Source organism: Prionailurus bengalensis, chromosome D4, assembly GCF_016509475.1.
Source record: "Prionailurus bengalensis isolate Pbe53 chromosome D4, Fcat_Pben_1.1_paternal_pri, whole genome shotgun sequence".
NCBI classification, from domain to species: domain Eukaryota; kingdom Metazoa; phylum Chordata; class Mammalia; order Carnivora; family Felidae; genus Prionailurus; species Prionailurus bengalensis.
Window position 1 is genome coordinate 50,451,666 of NC_057359.1, and position 17,488 is coordinate 50,469,153.

A 17,488-nucleotide genomic window follows, 5' to 3' on the forward strand; every position below is an offset into this window, starting at 1 on the left:
AACCATTTCCATTTCATTGCAAATATCCAAATGTGTACTTAGACTTCTATGTTCAGTGTCTTTATGCTGTATTTAATACGAAGAGAAGGGGGGGAGTGAGAATACCATGAAAATACTAAAACAAGAGACTCTGTATATTTTATTTTCTTATTATTTCAATTTTTATTTTATTAGGTTTTTTGTTCTACTTCCAGAGTAGTTAGCATAGTGTTTTATTAGTTTCAGGTGTACAATATAGTGATTCAACAATTCCATACATCACCCAGTGCTCAATGAGATAAGTGTATTCATAATCCCCCTCACCAGTTTATCCCATCCCCCACTCTCTTCCCCTCTGGTATCCATCAGTTTGTTCTCTATAGTTAAGAGTCTGTTTTTTGATTTGTATTTTTTTTCCTTTGTTCTTTTTTTCCATTTTTCTTTTAATGTTTATTCTTGAGAGGGAGAGAGAGGGAGAGAGAGAGAGAGAAGAGAACATGAGCGGGGGAGGGGCAAAGAGAGAGGGAGACACAGAACCTGAAGCAGGCTCCAGGCTCTGAGCTGTCAGCACAGAGATGAACTGCAAGATCATGACCTAAGCAGAAGTTGGATGCTTAACCAACTAAGCCACCCAAGTGTCTCTCATTCGTTGTTTCTTAATTTACCCATGAGTGAGATCATATGGTGTCTTTCTTTGACTTACTGTGCTTGGCATTATATACTCTAGATCCATCTTTGTTGCAAATGGCAAGCAAGATTTCATTCTTTTATATGGCTGAGAAATATTCCATTGTGTGTATATGTATGTGTATATATATGTATACACACACCTCTATCTATATACATCTTCTTTATCCATCATCTACTGATGGACACTTGGGCTGCCTCCATAATTTGGCTGTTGTAAATAATGCTGCAATAAACACAGGTGTGCATACAGCCTTCTGAATTAGTGTTTTCATATTCTTTGGGTAAATAAATACCCAGTAGTGGGATTACTGCGTCACATGGTAGTTCTATTTTTAAGTTTTTGAGGACCCTCCACACTGCTGTCCACAGAGGCTGTACCAGTTCACACACCACATCCTCACCAACACTTGTTTCTTGTGTTGTTGATTGTAACCACTCTGTCAGGTGTGAGGTGATCTCATTGTCGTTTTGATTTTATTTCCCTGAAGATGAGTGATGTTGAACATCTTTTCATGTGTTTATTGGCCATCTATAGGTCTCCTTTCAAGAAATGTCTGTTCTTGAGACCTTGTATATTGTAACACAGGTATTCAAGTCTATTTCAAGTGCTGTACATAAAAAAATGCCATAGGGGCGCCTGGGTGGCTCATTTAGTTGAACATCTGACTCTTGATTCTGGCTCAGGTCATGATCCCAGGGTTATGGGATCAAGCCCTGTGTCAGGCTCCACACTGAGTGTGGAACATGCTTATGATTCTCTCTCTCCCCCTCTGCCTCTCTCCCCTGCTCATGCTCTTTACTATAAAATTTAACATTAAAAAAATGGTTTAAATGCTATAAATTATCAAGTTTTTATATTCTTTAAATTAAAATAGCATTTCTAAGCATGACACAAAACCCAGAAACCAAAAGCAAGACATTAATTACACTTTTATTTATATATATATATTTTTAAATGTTTATTTATTTTTGACAAAGAGAGAGAGAGAGAGAGAGAGAGAGAGACAAAGCATGAGCAGGGGAAGGGCAGAGAGAGGAAACACAGAATCCAAAGCAGGTTCCAGGTTCTGAGCTGTCAGCACAGAGGATGATGTGGGGCTCAAACCCACAAATCGGAGATCATGACCTGAGCCGAAGTCAGATGCTTAAACGACTGAGCCATGCAGGTGCCCCTAACTGCACTTCTAAAATAGCTTCTAGGGGTACCTACGTGGCTCAGATGGTTAAACGTCTGACCCTTGATTTGCCTTTGGACATGATCTCGCGGTTCATGGGATAGAGCCCTGCACCAGGATTCTGTCTTCCTCTATCTGCTCCTCCCCTGCTTGCATGCACGTGCACACGTGCTCTCTCTCTCTCTCTCAAAACAAACATTAAAAAAGAGAAAAAAGTAAAAGTGAAAAGCTTTTATTATTACAAACTTCACAAATAAGGCTGAAGTACCAGTGAGTGACAAACTGAGGAAAACATTTGAAGCCCATTAAAAGGGGATATGCGAAAGGTTGTTGCAGATGAATAGGCTGATAATAAAAGGGGACAGAAAGATGCAAAAAGGCAATTTAAATTGAGATAGATAAAAGGAAGATCTTCAACCTTATAATAATAATAAAAAGCTAAAATAATTTCATTTCTGGTCTATACTTTCACACTCCAGAACGGGATAAATGAGGAACTTTTCCAAGGTGTGAGGAAAAAGCTTATACTCCTACCCTATTAGTGGGGAATGTAAACAGCAAATGTTTTCTGGAGGCAGTTAGCAATATTTACCCATTTTAAACATGCAGACCTTTTCTGCTAGCTACTCTGTGCACAGGGATTTATGTTAAGGATACATAGGCTCTAGTATGAGGAAATGTTTGAGTTCACACTCCATTAATCACAGAACGTAAGGTAGAAAAAACATGTAAGCCACTTAGATACTCAGTGCGTGTGTTTCTTCTGTATTCTACACTCTACACAATGGAGTATCAGTACTACAGGTCAGTACAACAGAGTATCATGTAGTCATTAAAATGTACGATACAGATCTGGATGTTAACACACATTCTAGATCAACTGATGAAAGATTTCTAGGATACTTTATTCAGTGAAAAAAGTTAGAGCATACATCAAATGACTGCATTCATCTCAATTATTAAAATTACATATATTCCTGTAGTCATTATGGAAGGGTCTATAACAAAAATTTGGAATAAAGTTGTCTTTGGCTGTTTTGTTTTTTTTAATGTTTTTCTGTATTATTTGAATCCATGCTATGTATTCTCGAATACCCCCAAGGAAACAAAATTGGGGGTAGGATTACCCCCAAGCAAACAAAACTGGCTCTTGAGGAATAAAGAAAAAAAATCATAGATATTACAATGGTATGTGGCTTTCCAAAACTCAGCCTTACCCAACAAAATATTATTCCTTAAGTACTTAATACTACTGGAGGTTGGGGGTGGGCGTGGTAGAAAAAACAATGTCTAAAAAAGATCTTAGGGGGGCAGTAATAAAAAAAGAAGAGCTGAGAAATACTATTTCACATGGAATGAGTTACTTTTATAACTAGAAACCAAATTTAATTATCTCCATGATAACAGCTCTCAAGGAGTTATATTCATATGTCTAATTTCAAATCTAATTTATTTTCAACCAAAAATCCCCCTTGCATGTTCTACTCAAGAGAATATTTTTAAACTATGTTTCATTGAATACCTAAAAACGACCCTGCTAATGAAAAAAAAAAACCATGTTTAATGTCAGGTGTTGATCACAAGTTTTTATCTTATCACTTGATTAATTATAAAGAAATTACCTTGATCTCTCAGTTTCTTAAGAGTATTTATCGCTATGTTCACATACATATTTCTACTGCCACAGCGTTCATAAATGGCCTTTTCTTCTATTTTAGCCTAGACCATGAAGTGAATAATAAAAGATATTAAATCTCAAGATGATGGATAATAAATGTCGTTTACAATATAATGGAATAAATATGGCAAAATATAACTCAAGGGATGGGGACAAAATGGCACAAATAAAAAGCAACTTATTTTACATTTTTCTGTTCATGGCTTTTGAGAGGAAAGAAAAAAAATTATCCCATGAATCAAATCGAGGAACTAGATACTTCTCTTCACAAACTAAAACCACAGTATCTCAGAGTACAAAAAGCTTACAGTGCATATTCATTTGATTCTCAAAGCAAGCCCCTAATGTATCAAAGGTGCTTATTATTATTCTCGTTTGAGGTAACAAAGGCTCAAGGTGGCTAAATACTTTGCTTAAGATCACACAGCAAAGGAAAGACATAATCCTCTTTTCATTATCTTTAGTTTATAGGTTACTTTTCTAAAACCATTAAGTAATCACTATTTAAGTTAATTTGAGAGACAGAGAGAGAGAGAGAAACAGAAATAGAGAGAGAAGAGAGGGAGAAGGGGGGAGGGGGAGAGAGAGGATAAAGAGGACAGAGAGGAGAGAGAGAATCCCAAGCAGGCTCCATGGCCAGCGCAGAGTCTGATGCAGGTCTCAATCTCATCAACTGTGAGATCATGACCCGAGCTGAAATCAAGAGTGAGACACCCAGGTGCCCCAGTAATCAATATTTTTATGCTAGGATTCATGAAAATCCTAAAGGTCAGTAAAAGAAAACAAATGGATAAAAAATGACAGAAACCAGTAAGGGTAATATAATGAATACATTGTATTAATGCTTTATCGGGCACCTAGTATGTGCAGGTTTGGTAGAATAGTCATTAAATGTTTTCTCAGTCTTCATTGTGAATCAGTGAGAATGGGTGCCATCATGACTAACCTGTATGCGGCTCAAGAAAAAGTAGATATCTTACTGTTGCAGAGCTAGTAAATGAATCCAGGAGTGACCAAACACCAAAGCCAAGATTCTTCTTACTACACTAAACTTCACAGAGAGAAAGCCATGGGGGGTTGGGGAGAGGAGAGAAGAAAAGCAAATTGAAATAATAAAGGATAACATGTCTCTGTAACAGGCTGCTTTTTTTGTCTGTCTTTGCGTTGCCATTATTCTTCAACCAGTATAGAATCCTGGAGGAGACAGACTTCCGGAATGGCTGAACAAGAACGTTCATGAACTCACCTTCCCATAAAAATAATTAAAATGCAGACAAAATAACTAAAGTAACCATTTCAAAACTCTGAAAATTAACCAAAGCCACAGAACAAACTGAGAATTACCTAAGAGAAACTACTGAACCTCGGTAAGACAATGGAGTCTATACCATTTTAGCTTGAGGGTTTTCCCATTACCCACTTCCCACCTGCCAGCTTAATGCCATAGTGATAAAAAGTTGGCAGCCTCGTAGCCAACAGAGAGGACGGACTTCTTTTACAGCTACACTAAAAACATCATCCCCAGAACACAGACAATATTTTGTCTGAATAAGCAGCTCCCTGGAAAATCTACTCTCAAGGTGTTGTGGGTATTTGAGTCAGAACTCAGCTCATGGTGCAGGCGGGGGGACCCTATTGCCTGGGTGCTACTAAAACAATAGCAACTGGGTGGCAAGATGACAGCCACCTAAGGTTATTATTTCTTGTTGGGCAAACAGGAACCTGGCCAGGAATTTTAATTTTTTAATGTTTTTAACGTTTATTTTTTTGACAGAGAGAGAGAGAGAGCAGGGGAAGGGCAGAGAGACGGGGAGACCCAGAATCCAAATCAGGCTCCAGGCTCTGAGCTGTCAGCACAGAGCCTGCAACGTGGGGCTCGAACTTACCAACTGTGAGATCATGACCTGAGCTGAAGTCAGAAGCTCAACTAAGCCACCCAGGGGCCCCAACCTGGCCAGGAATCTAAAAAACATTTTGGAGACCTAGGTGACCACAAAAAAATTTGAAAGGTCCTGACATATTCCTGGAGCTTAAAAGGTGGCCCGGGAAAGACCTGGGAAAAGATAAGGCCCTACTCACTCACTAGTGGCTGTTCTTGAAGCCCTGGAACAAGGACGTAAAAGCTAAGGCTGGCTGTCAACCTAAGTTTTAAGGCACTTCTTCTCACATAGATTCCCCCTGGCAAAGGGAGGAAGACATACAGACAAGGCATTTAAGAAAATTTTCTAACCAGTCATTGGCTAACAAGTATATTATGCTGACAGAGGGTGATCCTTTTGAAGGAGGCCTTAAAATAAAAATTAAAGGCAAGAACTTAAAAAATAATGCTACTAGAGAACTTAGTGGCTGTACATTGAAAGGAATACAGAATCTACAAAATTAGTTCAGTAAAGTCACTAAACAAATAAGTAGCAACAAGAAAAACCAAAACCTAGCAACAAAACAAAAATGTACCTGAAATCAGTTATTAATCATACAGTTTGTAACAAAAAAATTATGAGTTATGTAAAGAAACAAAAAAGTGTACCTCATACAGAATAAAAACCAGCCAAGAGAAAATGTCCCTGAGGAAGTCCACATTTTGGACTTTAAGTACAAAGACTTTGTAAATATGTTTTAAAAATGAAAGAAACTATGTTTAAAGAAGCAAAGAAAATGGGGTCTTACCACATGGACAACATGAATAAAGAGAAATTTTAAAAATAAAAAGTTTTTAGGAATTCTGGAGCTGAAAAGTGTAAAAATTTTTATCAGTACTCTAGGGGGTCCACAACAGATACACTAGATGGTTATTTGAATTCACATGAGAATTAATATTGGTAAATATAACTTTATAGGAAAATATCGAAGAATATATGTGTTCGTATATAATCATTTTCTCCTGTTTTAACAATGGCATAGAGCAGTAATTACAAAATTGTGTTGATAGGCTTATATAATGTTATAATCCATATAATAATAATGGTATAAAGAAGGGGGTAGGAAACATATACTGGAACAAAATTTTTATAGGCTATTGAAATGAAGGTAGTTTTAATCTGAATTAGATTGTTTTAAATTAAAATGGTAAGTGTAATCCTAAAGGCAAAAAGTAAGACAGTAACTAAAAAAATATAGCCAAAGAAATGACATGGGAATTTAAATGATACACTAGAAAATATCTATATTACACAAAAGAAAGCACTAATTATAGAGAAAATAAAAAGACACAAGACATATAGAAAACAAATAGCAAAACACATGATGTAAATCCTCTTATTGGTCAGTACTTATTAAATGTTAATTGATTAAATACTCCAACTGAGGGAAGAGACTGGAAGAATCATGAAAAATATGTAACTGTACACTGTATACAAGGTAGACACTTTAGATCTGCACCCTACACAGGGCTCAAACTTACAACCCCAAGATCAAGAGTTGCATGCTCTACCAACTGAGCCAGCCAGGCACCTCTAGATAGACACTTTAGAGTCAAAGACCAAACAGGTTGAAAGTAAAGGAGAAAAAAAGATGTACTTTGTAAATAGTAAAATATATGTGAAGTGGCTATGCTAGTATCAGACAAAGTAGATTTTTAAAACAAAGTTGTTACTAGAGACAAAGACATAATGATAAGAGCCAATCCATCAGGGAGACAACAATTATTAACAAATATGCATTTAATAACAGAGCAGCAAAATACAGAAAGCAGCAGCTGACAGAACTCAAGTGACAAATAACAATTCAACATTAAGAATGGATACCTAAAGTTTCTCTCTTCTCCAACCATCCAAGATGCTGAAAGGAAAGAATGTCAAGTAGAGGAAGGTGGCCTGGTGCCGCTGTTGTGAAGAAGCAGGAGGCCAAGAATTTAGTCAATCCCATTTGAGAAAAGGCCCAAGAATTTTGGCATCAGACGGGACATTCAGCCTAAAAGGGACTCACCCACTTTGTCAAATGGCCTTGCTACATCTAGCTGCAGCAGCAAAGGGTTATTCTCTAGGAATGTTTAAAAGTGCCACCTGTGATTAACCAGTTCACCCAGGGCTTGGACCACCAAACAGCTACTCAACTGCTTAAACTGGCCCACAAATACAAACTAGAGATAAAGCAAGAGAAGAAGCAGAGATTGTTGGCCCAGGCTGAGAAGAAAGCTGCTGGCAAAGGTGATGTCCCCACTAAGAGGCTGCCCATCCTGTGAGCTGGGGTTAATACTGTTACCACCTTAGTGGAGACAAAGAAGGCTCAGCTGGTAGTGATTGCACATGTGGATCCCATTGAGCTGGTTGTCTTCCTGCCTGACATATGTCCTAAGATGGGGGTTCCCTAGTGCATTATCAAGGGGAAGGCCAGGCTGGGTTGTCTGGTTCACAGGAAGACTTGTACCACTGTCACCTTCACACAGGTTAAGTCAGAAGACAAAGGAGGTCTGGCTAAGCAGGTGGAAGCCATCAGGACCAATTGAAAAGACAGATATGATGAGATCCACCCCCACTGGGGAGGCAATGTCCTGGGTCCAAAGTCTGGCTTGCATTGCCAAGTTGGAAAAGGCAAAGGTTAAACAAATGGCCACCCAACTGGGCTAAATGGATGCTGAATTTTCTGTACATAAAGCAATAAAAAGTTCTCTTTCAGCCAGTGTCAAAATTAAAAAAAAAAAAGAATGGAGAACTCTATACCATACTTCAATAATGGAAACAAGTCAAACGGTGAAGAAACTAAAATATTTCAACAACACTATGAATCAACTATACCTAGAAGACATCTATAGAACACTCTATGCAACAATAGCAGAATATGTAATGCCTCTCAAGCAGATACAGAACATTTTCCAGAACAGATCATGTGTTAGGCCATAAAATAATGCTCAATAAATTTAAAAGGATTTAAATCACAGAAAGTATGTTCTCTGATCATAATGGTATTAGATTTTAAGTCAACAACAGGAAATTTGGGAAATTCACAAATGTGTGGAAATTACACAGTGGGGCAAATAAGAAATCACAAACGAGATTTAAAAATTGAGATACATTTAAGTGGAAACACAACATACCAAACCTTTTGATTAGGGAATAATTCCTATTGTAAATAGCTTTACTAAAAATAAAATGGAAATTAAAAACTTTGCCTTCCATCTTAAGAAACTGTAATTTTAATAGTAAACCAAACCCAAAGAAAGCAGGAAAGAAATGATAATGAGTAGAAATAAATGAAATGAAGAATTTTCTAAAATGGAGATGACTAAAAAAGCAAAAGTTGGTTCTTTGAAAAGGTCGACAACATTGACAAAACTTTGGCTAGGCTAAGAAAAAAGAAATAAGACTCAAATTACTAAAATCAGTAATGGAAGAGAAGGCATCACCACACAATTCACAGAAATAAAAAGAATGATAAAGAAATACTATGAACAAATATATACCAATGTATTATAAAATTTAGATGACATGTGAAATTTTAGAAAGATAAAACCTCATGAAATTGACTCAAGAGTAGACCTATGAGATGAATTGGTAATTAAAAAAATATCCACAAGCCCAGACCTCATTGATGAATTCCCCTAAACATTTAAAGAAGATTTAAAAAAAAAAAAAGAATAGTAACCATTCATAAGATCTTCCAAAAATTAAAAAAGGGAACATTTTACATCTCATTCTATTAGGCCAATATAACCCTGAGACTCCAAAAAAAGAGTAAGTTACTACAAGCAAAGAAAGCTACAATGTCCATCACTAGAATAAAGAAAATGTGGTACCACAAGTAATAAAGTATTATTCAGCTGCCAAAAAGAATGAAATTCTGATATGTGCTACAACATGAATGAACTATGGAAACATTACACTAAGTCAATGAAGCCAGAAACAAAAGGACAAATATTGCATGACTCTACTTAGATGAGGTACCTGTAGTAAGCAAATTCACAGAGACAGAAATTAAAATAGAGGTTACCTGGGGCTGAGGGGGGGAGAGAAGAATGAAAAGTTATTCATTACCTTAATAGGTACAGAGTTTCTATCTGGGATGAAGAAAAGCTCTGGAAATGGATAGTAGTGATGGTTAAACAACATTGTGAAGGTACTTAGTAACACTGAATTGTGCACCCAAAATGGCTAAAATGAGAAATTTTATGTCATGCATATTTTATCACAATAAATATAACAGTAATGGGGTACCCGGGTGGCTTAGTTGCTTGAGCATCCAAGTCTTGGTTTCAGCTCAGGTCATAATCCCAGGGTTGTGGGATGGAGCCCCATGTTGGGCTTCATGCTGAGAAAAGTAATATTAAAAAAAAAAATTACAGACTCGTGTCTGTAGACCTAATTAACGTTGACACAAAAATTCTAGCACACTGAGTCCAGCAACATAAAAAGACTATACACCGTGACCAAGGGTGTTTATCCAAGAAATGCATGAGTTTAAGATTAATAAAAAAACAAACCTACAACAATGTAATATACTACATTAATTGAATATAGACAAAAACTATATGACATCAAGAGATAAGAAAAAAGTATTTAAGAAAAGTCAAGATGATAAGACACTTAAACTAGGAATAGAAGGAAACTTCCTCAACTCGATAAAGGACATGTAAAAAAAAACAACAACAACTAAAAAACCACCTACAGTAACCACTGTACTTAATGGAGAAAGACTGAAAGCTTTCCTCTTAGGGAAAGGAACAAGACAAGGATGCCCCCTCTTACCACCTCCACGCAATATTCTACTGGACATTTATGCTACAGAAATCAAGCAAGAAAATGAAATAAAATATATACAGATTGGAAAGGAAAGAGTAAGACTGTGTCTATCTGCAGTTGATATCATCTTCTTTGAAGAAAATCCCAAGGAATTCACTGAAAACTATTAGAGTTAATAAATAGGGGCGTGCCTGGGTGGCTCAGTCAGTTAAGTGTCTGGCTCTTGACTTTGGCTCAAGTCATGATCAAGGTTTTTGAGTTCAAGCCCCTCATTGGGCTCTGCGCTGTGTGTAGCCTGTTTGGGATTCTCTCTCTCTCTCTCTCTCTCTCTCTCTCTCTCTCTCTCTCTCCCCCACTCTGTCCCTTTCCCACTTGTGCATGCTCTCTTTCTCTCTCTGTCTCAAATAAACTTAAAAAAATTAATAGGCATATAAGGGTTCAAGACACAAGATAAAAAGTATTAATTGTATTTTTGTACACTGGCTATGAACAATCTGCAAATAAAATTACAAAAATAATTCCATTTATAATAGTGTTAAATTTATTCCTAGATACTGTATTAACAAAAAAGTTAAAGACTTATACTCTGAAAATTACAAAACACTGTTGAAAGGAATTAAAAGATAAAAAAACCCCACAAGACATTCCATGTTCATGGTTCACAAGACTTAATATTGTTAAATGACAATCCTCCACAAATTGATCTAGAGATTCAAAGCAACTGCTATCAAAATTATAATCCAGTATTTCTGTAGGAAATACAAGCTGAACCTAAAAGTTATATGGAAATTCCAGGGACCCAAAACAGTTTAAAAAATTTAACAAATATGGAGGAGTCACGTTTCCAACTTCAATACTTACTACAAAGCAATAGTAATTAAGATTGTGTAATACTGGTATAGGATAGAAATAGAGATCAATGTAATAAAATGAGTCCAGAATTTATGTTAATTTATATCTAGTATTTATGATCAACTGATTTTTGACAAAGGTGACAAGACAATTAAATAGCGAAAAATAATCTTTTCAACAAATGGTGCTGTGACAATTGGATATCCACATTCAAATGAATTTTTGGACCCCCTGCCTCATACCTTATGTAAAAGTCATTTAAAAAAGTGAATCCTATGCCTAAATGTAGTAACTAAAACTGTAAAATTCTGAGAAAAAATAAAGTAGTAATAAATCTTTGTGTTCTTTGTTTCTTAGATAGGATACCAAAATCACATGTGACAAAGAAAAACAGATGAATTGGAATATATCAAAATGAAGAACTTTTTGTAATGCAAATGATCCAGTCAAGAAAGTAAGAATACAACTCAAAGAAAAAATATTTGTAAATACTGTATCTACTAAGACACTTGTATCCAAAATATACATAGAACTCTCAAAACTTGATAAAAAGACAACTAAAAATATATGCAAAGGAACTGAACATATGTGTACAGACATATCCAAGAAGACATACAAATGGCCAAAAAGCACAGAAAAATATGTTCAACATCATTAGGCATTAGGGAAATCAAAGTCACAATCAGATACCATTTCATGCCCAATAAGTTGGCTCCACAAAATACAGGTAACAAGCACTAGCATGGATGTGAAGAGACTAGAACTGTTCACATCACTGATGGGCATATACAACAGTGTAGCTACTCTGGAAAACGGTTTGGTATTTCCTCAAAAAGTTAAATATAGAATTGTCATTCAACCCAATTATATGCTCAAGAGAAACATCATCATCTGTTGACACAAAATCTTACAATGTCCATTTATGTACAAATGTTCATTAACAACCAATAAATGGAAATAGCCCAAATGTCCATCAACTGATGAACAGATGTGTATATCCATAAACCAGTCTTATTTGGCAAGAAGAAATTAAGTAATGATGCATACTACAGTACGGATGACCCTTGAAAACAGTATTCTAAGTGAAAACATTAAGCTGGTCACAACAAAATCCCTTATTATCAGAGTCCTCATTCTAGAAATGTCCAGAAGAGCAAATTACAGAGAAGGTAAGTGAGTGGCTGCCCAAGGCTAGGAGAGATATGGAGGGCTAGGGGAGTGACAGATGAACGGTAACAGATGATCTCTTTGGGGTGATGGAATTGTGTTGAGATTAATTGTAGTGATTGCACAAGTGGTTGATTTGAGTATATATACTCAAAGTCACTCCAGTGTACACATAAAATGGATGAATTAATAGGGTATGTGAAGTATATCTCAATGAAACTGTTAATAAAGAGAATCTTCTGAGTCCTTCCTCGCTCTTAATACAAGAATCTGTTATGATGACAACTTCACTTATATCCCCAATGTTTCTAGCAAATGGCAGTTCACTACTCTCTAAGAAACAGCAATTTTATGGGCAGAGGTGTCAGTTATAAAGATCTTCCTCACAATTGGGTAAGATTTGCCTCTCGTTGCTTTCACTCATGGTCCTTTTCATAACCTCCCAGAGAAGTGGGAATTAGCCTCAACCAAGCCCAAATCTAGTGTTCAGATGTGTGTTTGTCTAACAGTATTTAAAATATTAAAAATTTTAATATTTAAAATATTAAAATACTTTAACATAAAAAGTCTTCGAGGACTAGAAATCTGTAAACATTGACCTTGAATTACCAAACTGCAATTATCAGATGGAGCTGAGTAGTGTTTTTCCCCTTTAGATTGCACTTATTGTGTGTATGAGCCATAGTTCCCTGACTCCTTATTACTCCCGGAGTCCACAAAGGCTTTTGAAGATATGCATGGGGACAGGAGCTATGGTTATTGCTCCTGATTTGTAAGGTTTCATTTTGGAAAAAAAAGGCTTTGAGTAGATTTGCAAAGACAAGTGCCTCCAAGAGACCAGATCTGGCCCATAAATGAGCATAAATAGTGGTATGTAATAGGGAGTAGTGGGGACTATGGCTCACTTGACAGTATATGCTTCATATAAAGGAGGGGAGACACTGCTCAGATTAATATACTATTGGCCTTGACAAGTGGGCGCCTGAGTGGCTCAGTCGGTTAAGCACCAACTTAGGCTCAGGTCAGGATCTCAGGATTCATGAGTTCAAGGTCCACTTCAGGGGAACCCTGCTTCTCTCTCTCACCCTCTCTCTCTGCCCCTTGTGGGATTCTCTCTCTTCCTGTCTTTCTGCCCCTCACTCACTTGAGCCCCCCCCCCCCATAAATAAAAAATTAAAATTAAAAAAAAAGAAAATTATAGGACTAAGACAGTTTTTGTCACTAGAGTAACCAGGGTACTCTTTACAACTTAAGGATAGCAAAAAGATCCTCTAGGAACCAGTCCCACAGCCTGGTTTCGAAAAAGGGGAAGAGAAAAAGAATAAAGTTGTTTCTTGAGGGTTTTTTTTTTCAATATAATACTTTTGAAGTGTGTGTCTTCAGATATACTGACCTTGTTAACAGCCTCATCCTCTGTTTTATAAACTGTCAAATACTTCTCAACGAAGAGGTTGACATAGCGTTGTCTTACTTCCTCAGGGACTTTGACAGAGGATTCTGATGTGACTAAAGCCCGCTTCCGATGAGCCACTTTGTATTTCGGCATCTTGTTAAATAGAGTTGTTGATTAGCGAAAAGAAAAACACATGTTTCTGTTTAAAATTCCTACTATGTGTAGGAAACAAGTACAACTATCTCAGGTAAGTTCTCTATCAATTAAATTCAAAACTAATTTAAAGTTATAAATTCATTAAAAATAAAGTAAATAGGAAGGCGCCTGGGTGACTCAGTCTCATGGTTCCTGAGATCAAGTCCTGCATCGGGATCTGCACAGTGAGGAGCCTGCTTGGGATTCTCTCACTCCCTCACTCTGTCCGTCTCCTGCTTGCACACATGTGCTCTCTCTCTCTCTCAAAAAGAAACATTTAAAAAATAGAATAAATATAAGGCATAATGTTACCTACACTCACAAAAGGGAGCCATGAGGATGCGGAACCAGTGAAGCTACCTGTGAGTACCCCATTCTAGCTGACCCAATTACTCAAATCATCTCTCTACTCTCCACAGCCAGAATCTTAGAGCTCTGGTGTGCTCTTCTCAGCAAATAGGAAAGTTTGTCATGTACCATTCTTAAGAAGAATTTATGTCCCAACGTCAGTTACCATTTCACAAAGAAAAATGCTCAGATTAAATAAAAGTTATCAAAGATTTATACATACTCAATATTGTCAGTAATATCCCAGCTATAAATAATGTTAGCATTCCTTTAGAAGAACTTATTGATACTTTGAGAACTGTACAATCAGTCAATCTGTCTCACTTTTGGGGGGGGGGCGGTAAAAAAAAGTTACACTTTCCTGTAGTTGTTCCCTCGAAGCACAAAGATGTTTTAGGAGGGAGAAATCCTTAAAAGTGACAGGTAGTTTTATGCTTAAGAATACTTAGTAAACAGAAAAAAAAGTAATTGCCACAAATAGGAGAAAAATTACTAAGGAGGGACTGCCATCACTGATGGCATAATTTATGAAAGATCCACCTGCCTCTCTCTCTCTCTCTCTTTCACATACACACACATATACACCCCTCACTGGATGTCTCTTGAAAGGTATATTCCAACGTGAAACTTTCCTTTGAAAAAAAGTTGAGGAGTCTTAATCAGAGCCACTGAAGTTTTACGTCTAAAATATGCCTAATATTTCCAGGAACAGGATAAACAACATAGCTCAATGTGGACACACAGACACAAATCCCATCATAAAATGACAATAACTATCTGACAGTAACTAGAAAAAGCTGAAATTTCTCTCTGGTGTCTGCCATGTATCTGAAGGAGAGATCTCCAGGAAAAAAAAATATATATATTTTGTTAATATAAAATATATTTTTATATAAAAATATTTTTATATAAAATATAATTATATATATATATTCAATCTCCCAGGACCTCTATATGTAGACAGGTAAGTTGATTATTAGCACTAAAATTCTGGCCTTCAGACCTAGTTTATAATACCTTTACAGGAAAAGCAGCAACACTTTTCACAGGAATGTGTGATCTGCTTGGTTTTGCATTTGGCTTTTCCCTTGATAGAAGTACATCCTGATGAAGCTTGTTTGATGTGAGTGAATTTTCTGGGATGTTTCAATGACAAAAAAAAAAAAAAAAGAAAAAGAAAGAAAGAAAAAAAAAGGTAAGGGTTAATGACATTAGCCTCAGATGATTAGAGTTTAATTATCAATTCAAGGTTTCATAATACTTCCTTTACAGACTCTATTTTTTTTTCTTGAAACAAAATGTAAACACAAAAAATTCCCAATAGCTAACCCCAGTATCATATATAAGAACAAATTTAGATAATTTATAAAGCAATTCACTTTATGTAGAAATGCTTATAAGGTATTACCATCTATAGCTTAGCATTTAGGGACAAACAGCATACATTATACAAATATCATGCTAATCATATTTTTCACATAAAGTTCCACATGAATGACTCAGCTATAATTGGTAATATATGGATTTCATAGGAAATGCTTTTTAAAATAAGGTAAAATCCCATTTCTTGACTAAGTGATTTTCTCATACCTCCTGAGACTCTCCTTTGGGTCTGAGAGACTGGACATGCAAATGTAGTTTTCTTTTGTTCTGAAGTGGCAGCAACAAAAGCCTGCCCACTCTTTATGTCAGCCGTGATCTGTGCTGCCTGTTGCTGGGCACGAAGGATGCCAGGGCGACTCATCAGTGGTGCCACTGTCTCCCTGAATGGGCTAAGGATGTCTTTACTGGTTGGAACCTATACAGCATCAACACAAAACGGAAGACTGATTTTAAGAAGTTTTAAAAAGACTGATCATTTCACTATCGCTTTTTGCACAAAGGCTTGTGGAATGGACTACATTTGTAATACCCCATGTGATTCAACACACACATAAGTGGAGTATCCCCAGAAATATGCAGAGATAAAACTGAACCTTTGAAGCATTTAATTTAGTAAAACTTTTGTGAACTGAGAGACATTAATTCTCATATGAAAATGACACTTCACTTTGTATGAAGGTAAAAGTGTTAATCAAACTGCTAACAAGACATATCTGACCAAAGTGACTAGAATTTGAAGTTAAGGAAAGAATTCTTTAGGTAACCAGGCTTAAGTATCAGGTGACTCATAAAGGGAGAAACAGCAGGCTAGCATCAGACTTCTCTACAGCAACATTCATTACAATAAGAGAATGAAGGCGCGCCTGGGTGGCTCAGTCAGTTAAGTGTCTGACTTTGGCTCAGGTCATGATCTCACAGTTCTTAAGTTCCAGCCCTGCATCCTGCTCTGCACTGACAGCTTAGAGCCTGGAGCCTGCTTCAGATTCTGTGTCTCTCTCTCTCTCTCTCTGCCCCTCTCTCTGCTCAAGCTCTTTCTCAAAATAAGCATTAAAAAAATAAAAATAAAAAAAGAAGAGAATGGAACACCAGAATGTTTAGCTTGATTAGTAACAAATGTCCTATAAAATGTCCTACATTTGTAGGAAATGTCCTACAAAACAAGGAAATAAAATTTCACCCAGATTGACAAGGTTTTTAAAAATATTTAATACCCATTTTTGGTCAAGGTTTGTGGGAAGGGAACTCTGAGACACCACATAGGAATGTACACTGTCACAATCCTTCTGGAAGGCACTATGGCGATATACTTTTAAAATGTTAAAACTATCTTCCTTTGTCTTGTTGCTTACTATTTGTGAGAATTTATTTTAAGGGGGGGGAATCACTGATAAAACCAACCAATACTTAAATAGAAGATTGGGGGGGGGAGTTACATAGCAAAGTAAAATGAAAACTATAAACACTGTATCATTTGCCAATAAAGGAAAATAATGTTTCCAAAAATTTTTTCCTAAGAGAAGGGGAAAGAAATGATTTTCGTAAGTACCTATATATCTGACCCTTGGATACTCAATATCACCATTTCACAGATAAAGAAAATAAAGCTCTGATAAATTAAATAACTTGCCCAAGGACATCCAACGTCAACAAAGAACTAGAATCCAAGTTCTTATTTGTGACTTGGGAGCATAAACTCTTTTGATGTCATGCAGAACATTCTGTTGTCAGTGTCTACCAAGTGCAAATAATACAGAGAATTGAGCAGAGAAATCAAGCTTGTTAAATGGCACTTTTTAACACAGAAGTGTTAAAGGAGTACTACTCACACCAGTGCCTTTTAACTTCTTTACATGCCAGCATTTACCATGTTACAAGAGATTTACATGATTTTGAGAATCTACAGTCGATTCCCCTTATTCACCACACTTCTGTTCTATAGAGTCCCACAAACAAT

The 17,488-nt window shown here is 36.4% G+C and overlaps 1 protein-coding gene and 1 pseudogene across 1 annotated transcript in view; one reads left to right on the forward strand and one right to left on the reverse strand.

The window, feature by feature from the left end:
* The window catches only part of LOC122475109 (putative exonuclease GOR), a 42,106-nt gene that overhangs the window by 18,289 nt on the left and 6,329 nt on the right, over positions 1 to 17,488 (reverse strand). The window contains exons 3-6 of the mRNA XM_043566798.1: positions 15,742 to 15,949; positions 15,169 to 15,287; positions 13,609 to 13,761; positions 3,467 to 3,563 (exon numbers count right to left, since the gene is read on the reverse strand). Coding sequence (XP_043422733.1) covers positions 3,467 to 3,563; positions 13,609 to 13,761; positions 15,169 to 15,287; positions 15,742 to 15,949 — 577 coding nt within the window. The remainder of the gene's footprint in view (positions 1 to 3,466; positions 3,564 to 13,608; positions 13,762 to 15,168; positions 15,288 to 15,741; positions 15,950 to 17,488) is intronic.
* LOC122475102 lies at positions 4,448 to 8,140 on the forward strand (annotated as a pseudogene).